Source organism: Panthera uncia, chromosome B1 (genome assembly GCF_023721935.1).
Source record: "Panthera uncia isolate 11264 chromosome B1, Puncia_PCG_1.0, whole genome shotgun sequence".
Taxonomy (NCBI): domain Eukaryota; kingdom Metazoa; phylum Chordata; class Mammalia; order Carnivora; family Felidae; genus Panthera; species Panthera uncia.
The window spans coordinates 166,647,847-166,670,342 of record NC_064811.1 but is presented as its reverse complement, the minus strand read 5'-3'; the positions used below and the strand labels follow the sequence as shown (position 1 = coordinate 166,670,342).

Genomic DNA, 22,496 nt, shown 5'->3' with positions numbered 1-22,496 from the left:
GAAGGAAGGAAGGAAGGAAGGAAGGAAGGAAGGAAGGAAGGAAGGAAGGAATGCAGGTGGCCAATAGCAAGGAGTGGGGGGCTTAACCTCACTAGTACCAAAAACGCTAGTTAAAACAAAATACCCTTTCCAGCTTCTCAGATACAGAAAAGTTTGAAAACATGGCCTTAGCTAGAATTTTGAATTTGTGGGGAAATCTACATACTACTGGCCGATGTGTAAATTGACAGTCTTGCGTGACGGTTTTCTAGTTTTGCAAAAGTATTGACTTTTTTACCAGCTCTCTGACCCAGCGGTTTTACTTTTTGGAATTGATCCCAAGATTGTGCAAAGTTTTAGCTCCAAGGATATTCATGTCAATAGTATTTATAGCAGTAAAAAATTCTGTGATAAGATTATCCAATTTTATCGTGTATTAATAAAAACAATCTTGGGGGCTCCTGGGTGGCGCAGTCGGTTAAGCGTCCGACTTCAGCCAGGTCACGATCTCGCCGTCTGTGAGTTCGAGCCCCGCGTCAGGCTCTGGGCTGATGGCTCAGAGCCTGGAGCCTGTTTCTGATTCTGTGTCTCCCTCTCTCTCTGCCCCTCCCCCGTTCATGCTCTGTCTCTCTCTGTCCCAAAAATAAATAAAAAACGTTGAAAAAAAATTTTTTTTAAATAAAATAAAATAAAAAATAAAAAAATAAAAACAATCTTGTAAAAGAATAGTCCAGGTGGCATAATATTCGCAACATACTGTTAAATGTGAAAAGCAGTTTGCAGATAAGCATGTAGAAAATTATCCCCGTGTTTTGAAAGGATATATGTATGTACAGAAAAAAAGGCTGGAGGGGTATATACCCCCATGTTGATAATGATTACCTCTGACAGTGATACTGTGAATTATTTTCTTCCTTTTACTTGTTTGCGTTACCCAGATTTTTATCATTAGCTTGTATAACATTTATAATAAGGAAGAAAAAAAGCATAAAAGTTATTTCTAAAAGAAGAGAGAAGCATCTGGGTCTAATTCTTTACAATCCCCCAGAGTAAGAAGCAGAAGGCCCCACAGAAGAAGCAAAAAAATTCAGGAGCACTTTTCTAGGAAAGATTTAGGAGTTGAACGCTGGCCATTCCCACAGATTGGAGAATCCAAGAAGCTGAGTGGAACAGTTTATAGATATACACATCCAGAGAGTAAGATTTCTTTTTAAAAATTTCAGGGCCACATATTCTTTTCATTTCTTTCTGAGACATGAATAGATGATCTAGGGGCACCTGAAGCTCTCCTGTGAGGGGGAGTCTGGTGGTGGGGCTTAGGGGAGACAGGCAAATCCTGGACTGGGGTGGGCTGCTAGAGGTAGTAAAGCCTGGTGGGGGGAGGGCACAGCCTGGGTCAGTCTGTTGCCCATATTCAGAGCCTGGCTTGCACATCTTACCATCAGTGCAACCCTGGGTGACTTGCCAAACTTCTCTGTGCATCATTTTCCTCCTGAGGATAATCATGGGGTTTACCCCATTTGAATCAGGTATGTTAGGACACGCAGGTGGTTTGAAGGAAGAAGTTTATACTCATTGATTCCTAGAAACAGGAGGCAAGGCACACCACGGGGGACCACATGCAGAAGCACCAGGGTCGGTCAAAGGCAGAGGGAGTGAGGGGAAACCGAGGGCTGTGACTGCCCCAGGAAGGAATGGATGAGGCTAAAGAAGCAGGCTAAGCAACTTGAGGACCAGCCGATTGAATAATATCGGCTCACTCTGGGGCATTAGGAGCTGTCTCTAGTTGTCTGGTACCTGGCACTGGGGTGATTAGGGCAGGGGGATAATGCCCCAGATGGGATCCTAAGATCGTATGAGATTTGGGTAAGGTGGTAGTTGGGGGGGGGGGCGTGGCTCTGGATTGGTTGGTTTGCCTGGGAAAAGCGCACCTGTAAGGAATTAACTAGCCCTGGGAAGGTTAATTGTGTAAAGCACAAGCAAAATACTATTTTAAAGGAAATCAGAGGACACATTCATTCTGATTAGAGGAAGAATTTCCTGCTCCCTTTAGGGCCCTTCTAGCTGGGCACCTGACACATTGGCACATTGGCACCTGACAGATTAACAGGAGAAAATCAAATTTAATTTCATACATATGGGGAATCTACACAGACATGGAAATTCCAAAGACAGACAAAAGGAGGTACATTTGTCTTCATGAAGTAAAGGAAGGGGGTAGGGGTCTGGGACTTCAAAGGGAAGAATGCAGTTCACGGGAAGATGATAAAGAGTGAATGTTTGGTAAACAATGTTTGCAGGGGTGGGGGGAGCACTCAGGCCAACTCAGAAACAATGGGACACACAGGACTTTGATCAAACAGGCCTTGCTAGGTTCCTCCCTGTCTACCACACCTGGTTCACATCATAATGTAGTTCTCTATGGTGACAGCTCTCTTCCTGGAGCAGGTTCTCCATCTAAATATTTTTTAGGCAGTTAAAGGGGAGGGAAAGAGCTTTTCCTGAATCTGCTAGGTTTTGATTGCTTTGAACTCAAAAATAATCTTCATGCTAAAGTGGCCCATCTTGGAGTGGCCTGCCCTTGGCCCCCACAGGGGCATCTGGGAAGGTTCCCTTGAAAAATGGAAGGGGCTGTGACACACACTCTTTGGAGGGAAGGGGAGCGAGAGAGGATGGGGACACAGTGATGTGTAAAACTTAAACCAAGTATAGGCTGCTGTGATCGGACAGGTGACATGTGAAAGTCTGGAGCGAGGGCAGGGAGAGAGGGGTAGTGGGAACTGAAGCCAAGAGTGTAGCTATGTGCCGATTGTAGCTGCTATGTGCGGCTTCTACGGGGCAGGCAGAATTTGGGCATTTCTTACATGTGCTGGTGGATGGTTGATGTCTTGGTAGCTTGGGAGTGGCTAGTTCTGGCTTTGCCTGCCCGAAGGGGCAACTCCGATAAAGTCCTCAGCCCTCCCTGGTTCTTGATTTTCTCCCTCATAATAGAATCATAATCCCTGCCTCCCTCACCACGCCCCACGGTTGTAGCGAGGCTCAGTCGAGCTTGTGGATGCAATTGTGCAACAATGGGAACGAAGCGTGGCCGGGGCACAGGAGGCGAGGATGCTTCCCTTCAGAGCCACGTTGCTGGCTGTGGTCCGAAGGGGGCCACTGCAGGAACCCCTGCGACTTTCCGACCTTGTTTGTGACTCACAGGATGATGGCGAATGGATCTCCAGTGTAACCCGAACTAGCTTGTCTCCCTAACAGTGGCCCCGCACCCGCTACGGGGCACTGGGCACTGCCTGGCCCTCCCGGCAGACGTGGAACTGCCTCTCCAAGTTAGATCATCCCCCTTGGGCAGCTCTGGGCAGTTATCTGGTCCTTCCTTGATGGTGACGTGCCATGAACTGAACACAATTAGCCTAACCCTCTGTACCTGATTAAAATAGAAAGTATTATACTTCTGGCTTCCACATACTGGTCCTGGTTTTCCTTCTGGGGCCCCATATTCCAAGACTACTTCCTCTCCTGTGAAACATACCTGCAGTCCTTTTAAGCTAGTGATTCCTTTCTCTGAATTATGGAAGCACTGAGACACATGATCTAAGTGGTTATCTCTTGCTATAGCCCTCCCTGTAGGATTCTTAGAGGTAGGCTCCACTGGGCTACGGTGACCACAATTGTGAGAATTTACATTTTTTATTTAGCAAATGCTCCTGCCGCACTTACAGTATGTGCCACTCATTCAATCTCCGTAACATTTCTGTGAGCTACATAGTATTATCCCCATTTTATAGGTAGGAAGCACAGAGAGGCACGGAGAAGTTAAGTATTTGCCCGAGGCTACACAGCTGGTAGGTGTCAGAGTGAGGATTCAAATGCAAATCATCTGGCTCTAGAGTCTGCGCTCCCCTCTCCTCTGCTGTCCAGTCTTCCCTCACCTGATGACAGGCCGCTCAGCCCTCTCCTGTCTGCCTCCCCTCTGTGCTAAGAGCAGACTAGACTCGGCCCCCCAGCACCCCTCAGGGAGAGAAACCATGCAAAAGGACGGACCTGCCACCAGGACGTCACCGGCATCAGGACTGCTGCCTGAGGCTTCTGCTTGCAGAAACCATAGCTCAGCTAAGGACAGGCCCTGCGTGAGGGCTGTTTAAGGAGACTTTGCTCCTGAACCCCTTGCTCAGCAGCCTCGCCGGACTGCGGTCCAGAGTATGAGCTAATGAGATCCGAGGTGTGGGTGGGCAGCGTGCCGGTGTGTCTGAAGGCCCAGAGCCTGAGAGCAGAGCCATAGGAAGGCTCAGATGTGTGTGCAGAGAGAACAGCCCATGTTATGCTGGTGTTTCTCCTGGTGTTCTCTGTACCTGGAAGAGGCCATTTCCGTCCAGCTGAGCTAACGTCCCGAAGGAGAGAGGACATCGCACACGGGAACACCCGGAGAACACACCCAGGCCCCCCCCCCCATGCAGTGCGCTTAAGCGCCATGCCTCACCAGTGGCTCAGTCCCTGGAACCAGATCACCCTCTCATGCAATAAACGTGTCCATGAACCTGTAATGTTTACTATGGAGGAACCAAAGAAGAATGAGCTACAATTCCTGCCCTCGAGAAGTTTGTAACCTACCTGGGGACATGGAAGTGTCTGGAAAGGTTGAGAAGAATGTCTAGATAATGAGCCCACCTTGGAAGGAGAGAGCCACAGAGGCTGCTTCAGTAGGGATGTTGCATAAAGGAGGCAGGAACTGGTCTGGGCCCTGGGGAATGAGCTGTACAGAGGTGGGGAGAAAGAGGAAGAGTGTGCTGGATGCCCTCTGATTGCCCTGTCTACTGCTCCCCTCTCTCCCCACCATCCCCTCTGCCCCAGGAGACCAACCCATACAGACTGCACCCCCCCCGCCCCCCGGGGCCTGGCCTCATCCTGCAGGGTGAGCTTGCCCAATAGGAGACACTGGAAAGAGAGCAGAAGACAGAAGAGAGTGAGGTCAGGCATTTATTCTTCCTGCTCCTGTTGCTGTGGTTTGGCTCTAAGACCCTTCACTGAAGCCACAGCTCCAAACAGGCGACCCGCTCAGCTTGGCCATGCTCTCTGGTCCTGTCACTCCCTCCCCAACCCCTCAAGCTGGAGCCAGAAGGGTCTTGCCTCTATTGCCAGCCCAGAGTACTATGTTATCTTTTGTTTGTTCCTCTGAGCTCTGCTCAGAGCTCGTGTCTGAGATGGTCTTTTTTTAAAACTGCTCAAATTAAGTTTGAATGTGCTCTGGTTCCTGCCAGGAACCCTACTGAAAACACACACACACACACACACACACACACACGCACACACACACACACACACACACACACACATTTCAAAGATACGGAATGGTAGATGAGCAGAACAGGTGAGAATTCACAGACCTGTCAGCTGAAGTGTAAGGTGGGAGAAGACAGGGGGTCAGGATCCAGAATGTCAGGAGCTTCAAATACTAAGCAAAGGAGTAAGGAACTCGCCGGACGTTCTGTAGATCCCTATAACCTGCATTCCTCCCTGTCTTCCAGGACACTCCTGCCTGCCACCCCTCACCACCCAGCACCCCCTCGGTCAGGTCCTCCGGCCAGAGGACAGGGATGGAGAGGCGCAGAGTCTGGCGCCTTGCCAGCTGTCTGGCCGTGCTCTCGCTGCTCCTGTCCCTGAGCCTGGCGCAATACGAGAACTGGTCGCACTACCCTGAGTACTTCCAGCAGCCGGCCCCCGAGTACCACCGGCCTCAGGTGCCCTCGGACGTCGCCAAGATCCAGCTACGCCTGGCAGGCCAGAAGAGGAAGCACAGCGAGGGGCGGGTGGAGGTGTACTACAATGGCCAGTGGGGCACCGTGTGTGACGACGACTTCTCCATCCACGCGGCCCATGTCGTCTGCCGGGAGTTGGGATATGTGGAGGCCAAGTCCTGGACCGCCAGCTCCTCCTACGGCAAAGGGGAAGGTAAAGGCTCTATGCTTTGGAACTGAGTGCTGGTGTCCCTGGAAAGCCCAGGAATGGTCCCCTTTTGCACAGTTAACCTGGTAAAGGAGGCTACAATTGCTGTCAAGTGTGAATTCCTGGTGATACTTCGGCTGGATAGCCTCCTACGTCTGCGCGGGAAGGTGGGAGCAGACAGGTGCTGGGAAAGGGCACAGTGACCAACCAGCCTGCTTTGGACTTTCCTGGTTTTAGCACATGAAGCCTGCCATCCAGGAAATGCCTCCTCTTGGCCAAAGCAGACCAGTTGGTGACCCTAGGTGAGGGCTGATAGCAGGCTGTACCCAGGGCTCTGTGTGCCCTGCCCGGGGGCCGCATCAGCCAGGGGAGGTGGCGCCTTTCTCCCAGTCGCCCCCTTGCAGGGGTGCCTTTTGCTTTTACTCACAAAGGCCACCTATAGGCTCCCGTTCCCTGCCTCTCCCCACCATGCAGCTCACATAGCATTCCCGTTGTTAACACTAATATGCTGTTCTGGGGTTGTCCGTGATAGGAACAGAGTTGCTTTGGGTTTTTCACTTTGGTTGGCCTACCCTTTCTTCCCTTGTCAAAATCAAATCAAAATATTTTGGGGGGAAAAAAAGATGTTTTGGTAAAAGCTTTGAGGGAGAGCAGGTGTTGGAGTCCAGAACCCTGAGCTGGGTCCACGGAGGTGGGGAGCTAACCCATAATGTTCTCAGTTAAGGTCCCGGCTAGAGTCTAGGACTCTAACTTTTGGAAGCCTCCCAAGTGGTTGTATATATATCCATGTTTGGTAGTCATGGAAATAGATCGTTATGATGATCCCTTTCAACCCTTGCTTTCTGTTACTCTAGCAATGACAGGAAAAAGGAAACCCATCTCATATGTATCTTGCCTCCATGCAATTGAGTATGTTCTGTGGAAATAACCAGACCAAGAGACCACGCTTAGAGTAAACTGTTCTTGAAGCTACCTCTGGGTTCCCTGGCGGTGCCAAGATTAAAGTAGCAAAGACGAGTTGGCAAATGCTGTCTTCTTTTCAAACCTCTGGACATGTCTCCATACTTGTACATTGCCATGTATTCTGCTGGCCGAGTAATCCAGAGGTAACGTCAGGTTTGTGTTTTCAATCCCAGGCTCTTAAGCCTAGGTCTTTTATAACAAATACTTTTCAGGGCTGTGGGGTTTTTTCAGTGGCAACTTTATTTTATTTCTACCCAGACTTAAGGTTTACCTGTCATCAGATTAGATGGATGTGGTTTTTTTCCCCATCCCAAGTTCACCTGACCAGAAGTAGGCATGGGGTTGCCAGGAGGTGGGTTAACCTGGCTCAGACTTCACCATCCAAGGGGGATGAAGGGAAAAGAGTTAAAGAGAGCAGAGGGAATGTGTGAAGGAGCAGTTAAAACCATGGTGCCTGGAATCCAGGCTGGGTGAATAGAACGGTACTACTTGGGGGACTTGTGTGGAAGGCTGTAATGGGTCAGGGTAGAGACTGCAATACAAGAAGGAGGGTGCTAGAAACATCTTTGGGGATGGGTAGGGATGCAGAAGCACAGCAGAAGGGTTGAAATGGACATTGGGGAGGGGTGCCATTGTTGGTGATGACAAGGTCTAGGCTGCGACCGTGGGAGAGTGGCTGATGTAGGGCGGAGGAAAGGCAGTGGGGAGAGAAGCTTTAGTCACAAGATGCCAAAGAGTCCTGGAAGGGTCATCTGTGTGGATATTGAAACCAGCAGGGCTCAGGAAAGGAGAAATATCCAAAAGAAAGGGAGAAACAAATGTTAAAAAAAAAAAATTGTGATCTGTCATGTCTCCCAGCCTTGGGGATTATGTTGTCTGCATAAAGTGGCACTTGATTTTTACATCGAGAGAGAGAGAGAGAGAGAGAGAGAGAGAGAGCGCACAAGCTGGGGAGAGGCAGAAAGAGAGGGAGACACAGAATCCAAATCAGTCTCCAGTCTCCGAGCTGTCAGCACAGAGCCCGACATGGGGCTCGAACTCACAAACCGTGAGATCATGACCTGAGCCGAAGTCGGACGCTTAACCGACTGAGCCACCCAGGCGCCCCTGAATATAAAGATCTTTGAATATCTTCAGCATCAATTTTGGATTCTCAGCACTGGGTACATGGTAGGCACTCAGTAAATATTAGCTGATTGATTCATTTTGATTTAGAAGAATACTAAAAAGAGCTGACAAGCAGTCATTGGCATAGACATCAGAGGATGTGACCAGCACCCAGGGGTGTGCTCCCATGGAAGGAGTTTAGCCTGCAAGTCAGCTCTGTACGTGAATTGGGAACCCATGGCTGAGCACTTATGAGGCCGTCCCTGTCACCTGCTCCTGATGTGCAGGCAGTAGTAACAAAGCCCCAGGAGAGCATCCAGGCCCTCCCAGTTTTCCCAGCCTGGACTGTCAACTGGTCTTTTCCCCTAAAGTGTCTTTGAGCTCAGGGAACTCATGGACCCTTTCAGAGGGTTCTAGAGGGGACAGCTGCTCTATTTCCCACCCTCTGGTTGGGTGTCACAGTGACCTTTACTTCAGTCTCCAAACCTGAGATCAGATCTGATCGCTCCACTGCCCCCGCCCCCACCCCGTTGTTCAGATTGGAGTGACAAAGCCAGCAGATGACCACAGGGGGGAGGGGGGTGGGGAGCAGAGGTTCTAACTTGAACAATTGCCCTGAAAGCAGCAGGGAATACTCTGGCATTCAAAGAGTTTCATTTGTGATCTCTATCTTCCAAATGGTCTGTTAATTGGTTTCTACATCTCCTCTCCTTTCATCAGGAGGAGCATGTCCTAGAGTGAATGAATGGACAGAGTAAAATGAAGTTTTGTTTCCGGAGCAGCTGGCCTTCTGTGCCCAAAGTTAGAGCCCCATCTGTGATCCAAGGGCCTCTTTCTAGCAGCTCCGAACTGGGCCCAGAACCACCCTTCATCCCGGCAGGCAGAACCAGGGCTGGCTGCTTGGGGATCAGGACGGTCTAGTTAATAGGAATTAAGCATACTGTTAAGTACTGTTAAGAAAACATACTGCTATCGAATCGGGCCAAATTAGGATATCGTGCCTGGTGACACTATCTTAGGCTACGTAGAAATTTACACTTCTACAATCTACGAAAAAATAACTGGTGAGAACATGTGAAGCGTAGGATTATTGACAGTGAAGGGTAGCTCTTTGGGATGCCTGGGTGGCTCAGTTAGCTGAGCGTCCGACTTTCAGCTCAGGTCATGATTTCACAGTTTGTGAGTTCGAGCCCTACATCGGGCTCGCTGCTGTCAGCCCAGAGCCTGCTTCAGATCCTCTGTCCCCTTTTCTCTGCCCCTCCCCTGCTCTCTCTCTCTCTCTCTCTCTCTCTCTCTCTCTCCTCTCTCTCTCTCTCTCTCTCCTCTCTCTCTCTCTCTCTCAAAAATGAAAAGAAAAGAAAGCAGCTCTTGGGGTCAGCTCTTTGAGGGAAGTTAGTTCCCTTAGCACCCCAGGGAGCCAATTTCAAATGTTCCTTATCAAAAAGTAAAGCAGGTCCTAGAGCACCTGTTCTGCAGTTCCCAATGGTTCTTTTAGCTTTGTGCTGTCCTGCTTCCCATCCCCTTAGCCAGGGTGGTTTCTCTTATCACAGATGGAATAAGGGCCCTGCTCCCTTTCACCATCTCTGTCCCTTCAGCAACGTTGCCACTGAATTTCCAAAGAAGAAGCCCCACTTCAAACGCGGACGGTCTTTTCCGTTGCTAATACTCAGCAAGACAAACATTGGTTTGTTGCTGAAGCAGCAACTGATTAGGGAGCATATGTTTCCGTGGAGTTCGACGGCTGGGAAGCAAGGCCAAATTGAGAAACCAGTTGGAAAACCTCAGCCCAGATGTTTTCAATAAGCTTGTTGTTCCCCACAATGTGTCTGAGGTGCTCTGGTTCAGGCCCTGACCAGCCATCCGTCACAGCGAACACATTTCAGAAGGTCCCCGGAGTCAGGGACTGGCCCCGCATCCTCTCTGACCTTGAAGAACCTCAGATTCTCCTCAATTTTCTTGCCTCTATAATGGGAGTGTTTTTATCTGTGTTTTCCTTTCCTCGTGGAAACAACGGGATTCCCTGTTTTTCTGATTTACTGGAAGGAGGAAGGCAAGGGGGGCTGGGCACATACTGGGCACATACATTATCTCATCAAATCTCCATGGTGACCTGTTTGTTGGGGATTCTTGTTTCCACTTTAGAAATGGGAAACAGGTTTGGTTAAGTAGATGGCCAAGTTATGTGGTGCCCAAGCCCGAGGCAGAGAGCTTTTGAGCCCAGGTTATCTGGCTCCATTATAGTATAGAGCCCTGCCTGAAGCCATGAGGAAAAGGAGACATTTGACTTTGTTTCCTTTCATTTTGTAGGGGTACTTACGAAAATCACTATTTGAAAACCCTATAGCACTTTAAAAAAATTATTTTTAATTGTGATAAAATACACATAAAAATATGCCGTCTTCATCACAATTCAGTGTACAACTCAGTCATGTTAGTACCTTCATATTGTTGTACGATCAATCTCCTGAACACTTTTTTAACTTGCAGAACTGAAACTCAGTCCTTATTCAACAACCGCTCCTCCTTCTCCCCTCTCCCAGCCCCTGGCAACCTCCATTCTACTGTCTGTCTTTATGAACTTGACTCCTCTAAGGACCTCATCTAAGTGGAATCATCTAGCTTCTGTCATTTTGTGACTGGCTTATTTCACGTAGCATAATGTCCTGAAGGTCCATCCATGTTGCAGCCTCTCTTAGAATTTCCTTCCTTTTTAAGGCTGAGTAATAGCCCAGTGTGTATGTAGACCACAATTTGTCAATGGACCCTTGAGTTGCTTCCAGCTTTTGACGATTGTGAATAATGCTGTATTGCACGTGGGTGTGCAACTATCTCTTTGACACCCTGCCTTCAGCTCTTTTGGGTGTATACCCAGAAGTGGGGATTGCTGGATCGCATGGCAATCCCATTTTTATTTTTAAAATATTTATTTATTTATTGAAGTGTAGCCGACACACAATGTTCCATTAGTTTTGGGGTGTACAACATAGGGACTGGAAAAGTCTCTGCGTTACACCGTGCTCACCAGGAATGTAGCTGCTAACACCTGTCACCATATAGTGCTATTACAATACCATTGACTATATTCCCTGCTGTGCCTTTCATCCCCACGACTTACTCATTCTATACCTGGAAGACGGTACCTCCCATTTTTAATTTCTTGAGGAGCCGCCATACTGTTTTCCATAGTGGCCACACCATGTAAAATTTTTGCCAACCACTAGTGCGTGAGGGTTCCAGCTTCTCCACCACTTTGCTGACACTTGCTATTTTCTATCCTTTTGGTAGTAGCCATTCCAGTGGGTATGAGGTGATGTCTCATTGTGACCAACCCTCTAGTACTTTCCATGCTGAATTCTCTACTTAGTGCAGATCAGGTAGAGACACGGAGGTGAGCAGAATTCCACAGGGCCCCCCAGGCAGATTGTTCGCCTGACTTCTGGAACGTGAGGAGGCAGCTCTGTGGGTTGGTCTAGCCGGGCCATCTTGAATTCATTGGCTAGGAAACATCAGGAAGTGAGAAGAGCACTTGCTGGACCAGGTTCTGGGTTCAGGGGGTGAACCTCACTGGGTTCAGTGGGAATACTAATGCCTTGAGGCACCCAAGAGTCAGGGGAGGTGATACGTATGAAAATGCTGGAAAAACCCCAAACCTTCAGTTGCAGGATAGCTTACATTTTCCCCAAGGGGTCAGAGTTCAGCCTCTGCTGCGGATGGAAGGTGAGTCTGGCTTGTGCCATAGTCAGCATCACTAAAATCACCATCGTCATTATTGTTACCATGCTTGAGTAACTACGGGCCAATGATAAACTAGGCATGCACCATGTATTATCTCTAATCTGTATACACAGCCCTGCAGTTGAAGTGTCTGACGAGAGGGGCTTTGACCAAGGCCATATAGCTAAGTGGCTCTGCCAGCATTAAACCCAGCTTAGTATCCAACATCTCTGCTCTTTCTACCACGCCACGTGACTTCTGGGCTCAAATTTGGTTTCTGTTCATATCACATTCAGTCTACCACATCCCCAGATCACATCAGCTGTCCACTCGGGAACGGGAATCCAGATGGTCTAGAACTATACCCAATATATTAAACATACTAAAGATCGATGGACGACCACAATAACTGCCAAAATGAGAGAAAAATTCTCTTCCTGTGTATGGCGTTGGTGCCCCCAAAGACTCAAACCTCCTTTGACGCAGTGCTTGGTCTCTCTCTTCTCTGCTTCCTTCAGGGCCCATCTGGTTGGACAATATCTACTGCACTGGCAAAGAGGCCACCCTCGCAGCTTGCTCCTCCAATGGCTGGGGTGTCACCGACTGCAAGCACACAGAAGACGTGGGTGTGGTATGCAGTGACAAAAGGATTCCTGGCTTCAAGTTTGACAATTCGTTGGTCAACCACATAGAGGCAAGTCTCGTGCTCTTGATGACCCCCTCACGTGAATACTTTCCTTCTTCCATGAAACTCCGTTCTTGCCTACTGATTCCAAGAGGAGTGTGTGAGCACGAAAGAGGGGACCCAAGCCAGCCTGGTTTGGTGCAGGGCAGTTGAGGAGAGGGCTTCTGGGGAAGGGGATACCGTCAGTGGGGAAAGGGCATTCCAGACACATTCCAGAATGGCTTGGGTAAGGGCACAGAGGGGCTGAGGTGTCAACTGGGGATAAATAGGTCAGTACTGCCCAGAAGTAGTGGGAAATGAAGCTACCAAGGGTGCACATGAAAGCCCTTCTGTGCTCTTCCCAGGAGCTTGCCCTTTGCCCTGAGAAAATGTACTAGTTATCAGTTGCCGTGTAACAAATTACACCCCCCACCTCCAAATTTTGCAGATTCAAACAACAGACTCTGTTAGCTCACTTAGTTTCTGAGGGTTGGGAATCCGTGAGCAGCTTAGCTGGTTGACTCTGATCAGATTCTCTCATGAGGTCACCAGGGGCTGGGATGACCTCTCCCAAGCTGACTCAGGCAGCTGTTGGCCAGCTTTCATTTCTTTCTGGCTGTCAGCTGGAACCCTCTGATCCTCTGCACACAAGCTCTCTATAGGCTGCCTAAGTATCCTTAAGACGTGGAGGTTGCCCTTCTCCAGAGCGAGTGATTGATTCAAAAGGGAAAGAGAGAAAGGGAGAAAACGTGGAAGCTACAACCTTTCATAACCTAATCTTGGGAGCAATATACCATCATTTCTGCTATATTCTGTTGGTCACACAGATCAATGTACACAGTGTGGGAGAAGATTACGCAAGAGTGTGAATACAGAAGGTGGAGACTATGGGGGGGCCATCTCGGAGGCTGGCTACCAAAGGACCATTGTTTCCAAATCGAGCTGGGGGTCAGAATCACTTTTAAAATGCAGATACTGGGGCCTCACCCCAGACCTCCTGAATCAGAATCTCCCACTAGGGGAGGAGACTAGTTTTTAAAGCTCTCTCAGATGATTCTGATGTTGCCAGCCTGACCCAAGTCAGCCTTTGGAAATGGCAAAGGACTTGTGACCCTCCTACACTTAGGCTAAATTTCAAAGTTAGCTTTTCGACAAGTTCTCCACCCAAACAACAAAATCAGTAAACGTTTATGGCACTGTCCTTACGTGCAAGGTATGTGGGACTGAGGGCGGGAGGAGTGGGCAGCCTCCTCAGGGACGTGGTGGACGTCACCCACAGGGCACTCTGGGATCTGCCATGAATCCAGGCCAAGGATCCTTCCCTGTGCTTTAGCCTCTAGCTGACCCCAGGACCCACTCTGAAGAAAGGCAACTTGAAATTGCCCTATTTGGGCTCCGGAGGAAGTTCTACCCAGACTGTGGTCTTTACATTTTCCTCTCATGAGTCATCCCATCCTGCTCTTTTCTCATATGTTCCTAGAACACACTGAGTCCACTGGGAACTCGTCCAAGCCTGCGGTATAGCAAAAGGATTTCCAGCTTTCTCTCAGCTGGCAGGATCAGACCAGAGGAGGATGTGACCCTCTTCACATGCCGCTGTTTTATCCGGGAGAAGTAGAAGCGATTGTTGAGGAGTAGACGTGCTTTAGTGTCCCAGTTACCAATGGCAACTTCGCTTTGCTGTGAAGTCTCTGATTTGGAGGATGGGCTCATCCAGCCTAGTTTCCCACTTCCCTCTCCACTCCTTGTAACCTCATATGGAATCGTTGGCACCCACTTATATCTAGCTCATCTTTCTAATGTGTCCTGGGGGGAAGGGATATAGCTAATTCACCGTTGTATCCAGTAGAAATAGTGCCAGGAACCTGATGGGGACAGTGTCTCCAACCCCCCAATTTTCTTCTTCCTAGGAATGCATACCAAAGATTGTGATCCCCCAAAGTGAAGAATCTCCCAGGATAAAACATCAAAGGAAACAGTGATAAGCAGCACATAGAAGCAAATCATTCCTTCATAGCATCTTAATAGATGCTTAATAGATAAATGAGCTTATTTATAACATCTTTATTTTATTGATAACATCCTTATTTTAGTTTTATCTTTTTTAACATTTATTCATTTTTGAGAGACAGAGACAGAGTGTGAGCAGGGGAGGGGCAGAGAGAGAGGGAGACACAGAATCCGAAGCAGGCTCCGGGCTCTGAGCTGTCAGCACAGAGCCTGACGCAGGACTCGAACTCACGAGCCGTGAGATCATGACCTGAGCTGAAGTTGGATGCTTAACCAACCGAGCCACCCAGGGGCCCCTATAACATCTTTCATGGGCTTCTGTTTAGCCAAGAACCTCAGGATAATACATTGGGATTGCCAAATGAAGATCCGGGCTTCTGGGCATAAGAAAGTCATTGATAGCTTGAATAAAAAGAAGGTGAGCCAAAATGTCAGTGGGTTTGGGGTTGGGGAATGAAAAGACTCATCTGCCATTAGAAAAAAACGATTCTGGAAAAGATCTCTATGAGTGGCACTCCAACAGAGAAGTGTCTGTTGAAACTGGCTCGCAGAGAAAGCAGAAACTTGACTGGGTAGAATAGGCAGAGAAGTGAACCCCCAAAATATATTAAGGAGTACTTTTTTATTTTGGAAGCGCTAAGAGTCCATCACAAAAGCTCAGTACCTACCTTTATTCTGGACATTCGTTGGGTGCCTGGTGCACACACAGCATGGTCTGCCCTACCCTTAGGGAAAGAAAACATGGCCCTTGTCCTCCTGCCCTTACAGCCTGAGAAGACGAGATGCATGCCTTTAAAAAGCCCCGAGGATCATTCCGAGGCAGGGAACCTAGACCCTAAATAAGTTTATAGTAACCTAGAGAGGACTACCTGGGGAATGACTGGTTTGAAGCGTTCCACACTTTCCATCTTCCTAGAAGTCCTCCCTCTTGCTGTCGTACAATCAGGCTGGTTAGCACGAGCCAGACTGGGAGCTTTCTTGTCCAGCCACAGACACTGAGGAAACTTTCAACTGATAAGCAGCCCCTGTAATGTCTTCCTTCTGATACCGGCTGAACGTAGGTCATGAAAGGGCCCACATCTCAAGATGTCTGAGGAGAACATTTGAGAGTTACCACTGCATCTAAGACTTTGTAGCTAAAGCTCATGTTTACTGTCAGAGCTAGCCTGATGGGTAGGGAGCTGCCCGGCCCACCTTACAGGGGGTATTTGTGGGATGCTGAGAAGTTTCTCTGAAGTACCTCATGTAATAGCCTGTGTCAGTAGCTGAAGTCATGGAATCATTCCTCTTGGCTAAAGAAATGTCCCCTATTAAACATTTGTGGATGAGAGGAAGAAGTGTAGGCTGGTGAATGTGCAGTTAGGTGGGGTCACAGTGTGATGACTAATGGTGCCTGGGAGAACTGTGGGCTAATCAGCGTGAACACAGCGATCTTTTCTGGGGCCTTGCTCCTGCCTCTCCTACAGTGGAAATTTGCATGGAGATTAAAATGTGCACTGATAAAAGTTATAGGGGACACAAAACTGGGGGGGGGGGGGGAGTTGCTGGAATATGACATGACTGAATGAGATTCAGTAAAACCTCAGTAAGTTGAGATAAAAGGCCCAAACTGTAATATATTCGGGATGAATTTAAGATCCTATAGCAAGGTTCATGGGAAAAAATCAGCCACAGAGTGAAAGCCAGGGAGAGTGACTAGAAAGCCTTGACTATATCTTTAAAATCCCTGAAGGGGACTGGCTGACTGAAGCTTAGTACAAGCCAAGGCTATGATATGGCTGGTAAAAAAGAAAAAAAAAAAAAAAAAAGTAAACGTACACTGATGCGCTGATGGAATTCTTCCCTTAAACTCTGTTGTTTTGGATCAAGAACCAAGTACAGGGTTCAGTTCTGGGGGCATCTCTTAGCTAGGTCACCCAGGGGACAGGCCAGCAGGATCTGGAAACCATGTCATATGACGAAGTGAAGATACTCTGTCAAAGAAAAGAGAGGAGGGGGGACATGTGGGCTCTCTTTAAATATTTGAAATGTTACCATGGAGAAGATGTTGATTTCTTCTAGCCCAGAACCAAGATGGATAAGAAGGTAATGGATGGGATGTAGATTTCGGCTCAGGGTGAAAACTCTGTAACAGTTAAGACTACCCCACCCACAGTGGATGGGGCTACCCTGTGAGTAGCAAGCTCCTGGTCACTAGAGTAATTCAGCAGGAACGGGATGACCTCCTGCCAGGAATGTTGCAGCCAGATTCCTACACTGGGAAGGAAGCAGGATGAGGTGATTGCCAAGTTCTAAGATCCCTTGTTAACTCTGCATTTATGAAAATACACCCAGCCCATGATGGGGGTGCCCACAGCTGGCTGCTGGCAATGCACACCATTGTGTACACTGGTGTCTCTCTCTCGCTCGCTCTCCCCCCCCCCCCCACACACACACAAGGGATGCTGGCTGGTATATGTGCTGGGTGCTCTTGCTCTCTCCCTGCCTCTTCTCTGGTCCCCCACAAGCTTGACCTTGAAAGCAAGAGCAGACTTTGTGCTCTCACTCTTCCCTATCAAAGCGTGAGCGCCGAAGGCCCTCCCTTGACTTCCCCAGTTTGGAGTCCATAAATTCAAAAGTGGCCAAGAGTAGAGTGTGGTCAAAGTGAAATGTCTGTTAACGCTCTGTCTGTGTCTTGTGACCCCTGGGGTAAATGACTGACCTAATGAACCTGATGAGGACACCTGCCCCCCCTTCCCACCTCATCTCTTCCCACCCTGCTGTGAAGGGTGTGGTTGGGCTCTACAACATGCATGCTCATTGGCTCCTGGAGGTTGGGACCAGATCACAGACCATTAGAGATGACCCTCATAGGCCCGTGCCATCTCTGGAGTATACTGGAATTCCCCAAGCAGAGAGTGGAAGAAAACTGCGCCTCAGTCTAGACCAAGTTCATCCCACTTTGGGATGCCAGAGGCATGAGTCACTAAGCCCAGGGACCTGGCTGATGAATTTCACTCAATGAGCTAACTGCGTTTCCAGTGGACTCCTACATCTGCTAGGGGCATCCTCGGGGGCTCTTTGATGGTTCATGATTTCCCTTCTAAAGAAGGGGAGAAAGCACACCTCCTTTATATGACTGACCCCACCAAGAGAGAGTTCACAGGTTTGGACCCTGAGCTACCTATTGGCCAGCAGCCAGAACCCTGGGCAAGTCCATTCTCTTTATTACGACGAGCTGGTTGAAATCAGTCCCTTCCAGCTATGACAGTCTGTGACCCAGAGTGCTGATGGTTTCTCCATCAAAATGACACCACATGCACTCACCATTTATAGGGTAGTTTTAAATACTCTGTAGGGGAAAGAAAAATCAGATGATTTCCGCAAAAATACTTGGCAGACTATGAAGTGCTACAGGAGCTTAGCCCCACCACTGGTTCACCATTGGTTCATTGCATCCAGAAAATTCACCAGGCGGGGTCTGGGGTCTCGGTTCTCGAGTTTGCTGACACAGACTATACTGTCACATCTTGCTGTGTAGCCTGTTTTAGACCCCGGAGTTCAAGTCAGGACCCTTGAGTTCTGGTCTGGCGGAGCCTGAGAACTGCAGCTGTGTGTCCAGAGTGACTGACCCTTCCTGGGTCTCTGGACACCTCGCTGTAAAACAGCATTCTCACAGGGCAAGGGAGTCTACGGCCCGAGTCTACGGACAGTCCCCAAAACCTTCTCAGAAAGAGGCAAGCAGGAGCAAGCAAATCGTGAAATGCAAAATACCGTTGGTTCCAAGCAAATGGATCTTTTTTCAACCTAGAAAACAGAGCCCCAGCTAAACCTCCCAGGATTTCAGAGGCTCTTAAATTGAGAGGCTTCGTTTCCTGTCTGTGGCAGTGGGCAAGTTGGAAAAAGCATTAGATAAGAAGAGATTACAAATCCAGATGCCCTCCTGAGGAAAGCTCTCTACACTGGCTGTTTTGCACATTGCTAAGTCATGTGCTCATAGAAGGGCTCAAGGCTGAGGCCGTGTGTTGTGAGATCAGGGAACATGCAGCTCGTTTCCTTTTCTTCGCCTCCCCACACCACCTTCTTACCTACCCATTTTTTAAAGGCTCTTTTGCCAAGGCAGTTAGGTTACCAGAACTGATTGGGAACCCCCAGGCTGTGAGATTTAGGTGTGGCCTAGCCTCCAAGCCTCCGTTTCTCCTTGTGACAGCAGGCAGCCCCGAGGTCTGGAGAGGCCAACAGAGGGACGAAGAGGACGGGGCTGAGAGAATCTGGTACCCTTACCCTCTATGCTCCCACATCCTTCTGGAAGGGCACTGAGACCTGAAAAAGCTCTTTCTTCTCTTAACCACAGGAGCTGAGGCTGCTGTGAATTCTTAAAATTCCAGGAGTCCAGGTTTTTATTAGTTACACTCAGCTGCCAGAATGCTTCAAGGTTTTCCTCTCAGCCGCAGCCTTATCTCAGCTGCATCTGGGGCCTCTAGGAAGGTCCGAGAACTTTCCAGCCGAAAGTTTTCCCCCTACCTCCCCCTCCACCAGAGAGAGGGTACAACAGGTGACTGAGGAAAGAAAGAGGGTCTGTTCCCATCTCTGTGCAGTATCAAGGCTGGTGGTCTCTCCAAGCCTAAATCTAGTCCTGCTTCCCTGATGGCCACAGGAGAGCTGGATGGCCTCCTCCTGTGGCAGGAGAAATGGTGGCCAGACTGTCCAGCAAGGGAGTAAAGAGCCATGGTGGAAGCCCACAGCCTCTGAATCCCTAGCCTCGCTGTGTTGTTGAGCTGAGCATCAGATATTGCTGTCCTGAGTTTGGCTCATAGCTCACAGGGAGGTTAGGCAGAGGATGGATGTATAAGATCCTGTCCGGGGTTAACATTCCATGATTCTGTTTATTGAGTCTCTATGCGGTCAGGGCTTACCAGCGACCACAAGGAGCACACAAGAAGTCATTCCAGGGTGACCTATTTTCCCAACTAAAAGTAGGTCATAGCATCTGGAAAGCAAAAGGGCATTTATGCAGATAACAGAACAAAATATGTGAAATTGTGCACATCCTGAAAAACTGGGAACGGGATCCTTGGCCAGGGTGGTGTTCACACGACTCTTTGAAAAGTATAAATACCTTTATAATCCTTTGCGAGGTGACATATGTGAATAAGCCGCATTACACTTATCTGTTCGGTGAAATAAATAAGTAGCATTATAATTTATCTTAGGTGAAATAAATGAATGGACAGCATGTACTCAAACTTTGAACAGTGTAAATTGGGTGGAAAATGTGTGGCAGTTTGGAAAGGGAGAGAATATGGAAGGGATACTATATGGGAGTAGTGGGCAGGAGAACGACTCTCTTTGCTCTGGTTGGGGGATCCGTTCTGTACGGGGAGTCCATTGATGTGACTAGAGTGGGGCTGCTGGGGTCCAGCCCACTTCTGCAATGGACCGGAACCGTTCAGATGAGACTTCAACCATGTCGGAGGGGTCAGTGCCAAGGAATCCCCCTACTCCGTTCCCAGTAACAAGTAACAAATCGTTACTTTGTTACCATGGTGATGATTACTCTGAGGAGCAGTAGGCACCCCAGCTGGGAGTCAGGCCCAGGACTTGGCTGGTCTGCGGCCTCAGTCCCCCTGCTGGGTGGGAGGGGCCGGTTGCTGGAACAGGTGTCTTGCCAGCTTCCTGCAGACAGCAGGGCTTGCTTTCTCCAAAGAAGCAGTCTCTGTGACCTACCCCGGTGCTTTCAGGTTGGAAAATGAAACACAGAGCATTCGATTTTCCAGCAGCCTTGCGAGGCTCTTGATTTATAGAAGGAGGGCCCAGACAGACTGCAGGTTTTTTCCTCTGGTGGCTCAGGATGACCTCAACTGTCCACACCACCCACCCCGACTGGTGTCCATCCCATAGAGCTGAGGAGCAGAAGTCACTGCAACGCTTTCTCTCTTCCCTTTCATCCACCTGACCCGGTTGGAAGTCGCCAGATAGAGAATGCTACTTCTTATTTGGCTCCTTACTCCATGAATTCCTGATTTGATCGAAAGGAGGTACAGTGTAGCCAGACTTTACTACTACTCTCTTACTGTTTACAGATGAAAACATCCAGACGTGTGCTGAGGGGTCAGATCAGCTTTTCATTCAGCTCAGTAGCTCCCTTAGCATCGGATTTTGAGAGGACAGGGAGGGTGTTAATAGCCCAGATGACGAGGGAGTGCATGGATAAAGCGTAGACGTTCTGCTTGTCCATCTGTAAGTCACACAGGTATGAAGAGAAGCAAGTACTGCCTAGTTGTTTATTTTGCATTAAACAAAGAATAAAGGCGGTCTTTATTAAAATTTTGGCTTGGGAGCTCAGTCTTCAGCTAAGTTGAACTCCTAGCATTTGGATTTTTAAAAATCATAATTGGTTCATTCCAAAAATGTTTGAGGACCCCCTATGTGTCGTGTCTGGCACTAGGAGCCATGGGTAATACAAAAACGAGTAAGGCACAATTCTGCCATTGAGGGACTCACAATTCAAGGAGGTGGCAAAATAGATGCAAAGATAAATACTAATAGTATAAGACAGTTAGCATAAGTCAAGGACTGACTGACTGGCTCAGAAAGCAAATGCCAGGGGAATGAACAGGACGTCAAATCTCTGTGGACCAGATATTTGGGGAAGGGGGCTTCGTGGAGGAGATGGTGGTGCCTCTTTCCTCCTCTGTCGTGAGTGACAGCAAGAGACTTGCCTGTCCGGTTGGCCTGTGCATCCCATGGCCTCACACGGTGCCTGGAGGGGTAGCAGCACTCAACAGTCAGTTTTCAGATGTGTGGATGAGACTGTCCCTGAGGTCAGTAGGACTCTGACAGGAGAGAGAAGGAAGAGAGAATTGCAGGGAGGTTCAGCGCCGGGCTTTAAGGAGTGATATCCCTGACAGTGCGAGAAGGTCACTGGCTGGGAAAAGGGAAGGGGGAGGGTGGTATGGATCAAATCAGGGAGCCGACGGCCTGGGGAGCCACGGGAAGGTTTGGAGCAAGACGTGGACACGCAGTGGGCAAGGTGGATGAGTGTGTTGGTGGCGTGTGTGAGGTGGGCGGGGGCAGCGATTCCCCCTCATGGCCTATGTGAAATGGCAGAATTACAGTGCCTTTCTTTCACTTCCATGGCTCTCGGTGCCACCTGACTGGCAGATGGAGGTGGAAATGGGGTGGTGATGGATAGCCAGAAGGCATCGCTGGGTGGCTAGAGGTGTAAGGAGGGGAAGGTGCAGAAGACAGGTGAAGCTTGTGCCTTGCAAGCTGCAAGGGCAGGAGCCTGACTGGGGAGGTGGGGGGGGTGGGCGGGGGTGGCAGAGGAAAGGTTGAGGGTATCTTGGATGTGTTGGGTGTGAGGTGCTGAGGAAGGTGCCAGGCTGGTGGTTGGGAAAATGGATCTGTATCTTGTTGGGTTTTTTTTAAGATTTATTATTATTGTTGTTGTTGTTATCTATTTTTGAGAGAGAGAGAGCACAAGTTAGCAAGGGGCAGAGAGAGAATCTCACGAGGGGCACAGAGAGAGAGAGAGAGAGAGAGAGAGAGAGTGAGTGAGAGTATGTGGAGCCCAAAGCAGGGCTGTGCTCACCCAGAATGGGGTTCGTGCTCACCGGATGTGGGACTCGAACTCACAAACTGCCAGACCAAGACCTGAGCCAAAGTCAGGTGCTTAACCGACTGAGCCATCCAGGCGCCCCTAGAAGGCCAGTTTTTGAAACAGCTGAAGAAAGCCAGCCGGGGGCTTAGAGAGCAAGATGTAGGAACCCACCAGCAGTGGAGGGATGGGTCTCGCTAAGCGAGCCGAGGTTGTGTGCCATTAACCAGCCGTGCGTCCTAGTTGGGCTGACGGTGTGCTCATGTATCTTGCCGCCAAGGTCCTCCCTCCTCGACACCACCCCCTGGTTGCCTTCTTAGCTGGGAAGGCCTGGGCTGATATTCAGTGACAACTTTTAGAACAGGGAGAAGGAGGATAGTTGGGCGAAGATGGGGCCCTTACAAGCACACCTAGGGAGGGGGGCTTTGCCCCTGGTGCCAAGCTTTCCGATCGTGAAGTGCGTCCTTGTAAGGCTTGCTTGCTTGCCTGGCCTCCCCCCCCCCCCCACCCCCCGTTATCTTTATCTGATGCAATCTTCCA

General features: G+C 49.1%; 1 protein-coding gene across 1 annotated transcript in view; it reads left to right on the top strand.

The window, feature by feature from the left end:
• LOXL2 (lysyl oxidase like 2) overlaps positions 1 to 22,496 on the top strand; it is a 92,743-nt gene that overhangs the window by 23,548 nt on the left and 46,699 nt on the right. Inside the window, exons 2-3 of the mRNA XM_049631573.1 lie at positions 5,502 to 5,925; positions 12,222 to 12,397. Of these exons, the coding sequence (XP_049487530.1) occupies positions 5,571 to 5,925; positions 12,222 to 12,397 (531 nt within the window). The 5' untranslated portion in view covers positions 5,502 to 5,570. The remainder of the gene's footprint in view (positions 1 to 5,501; positions 5,926 to 12,221; positions 12,398 to 22,496) is intronic.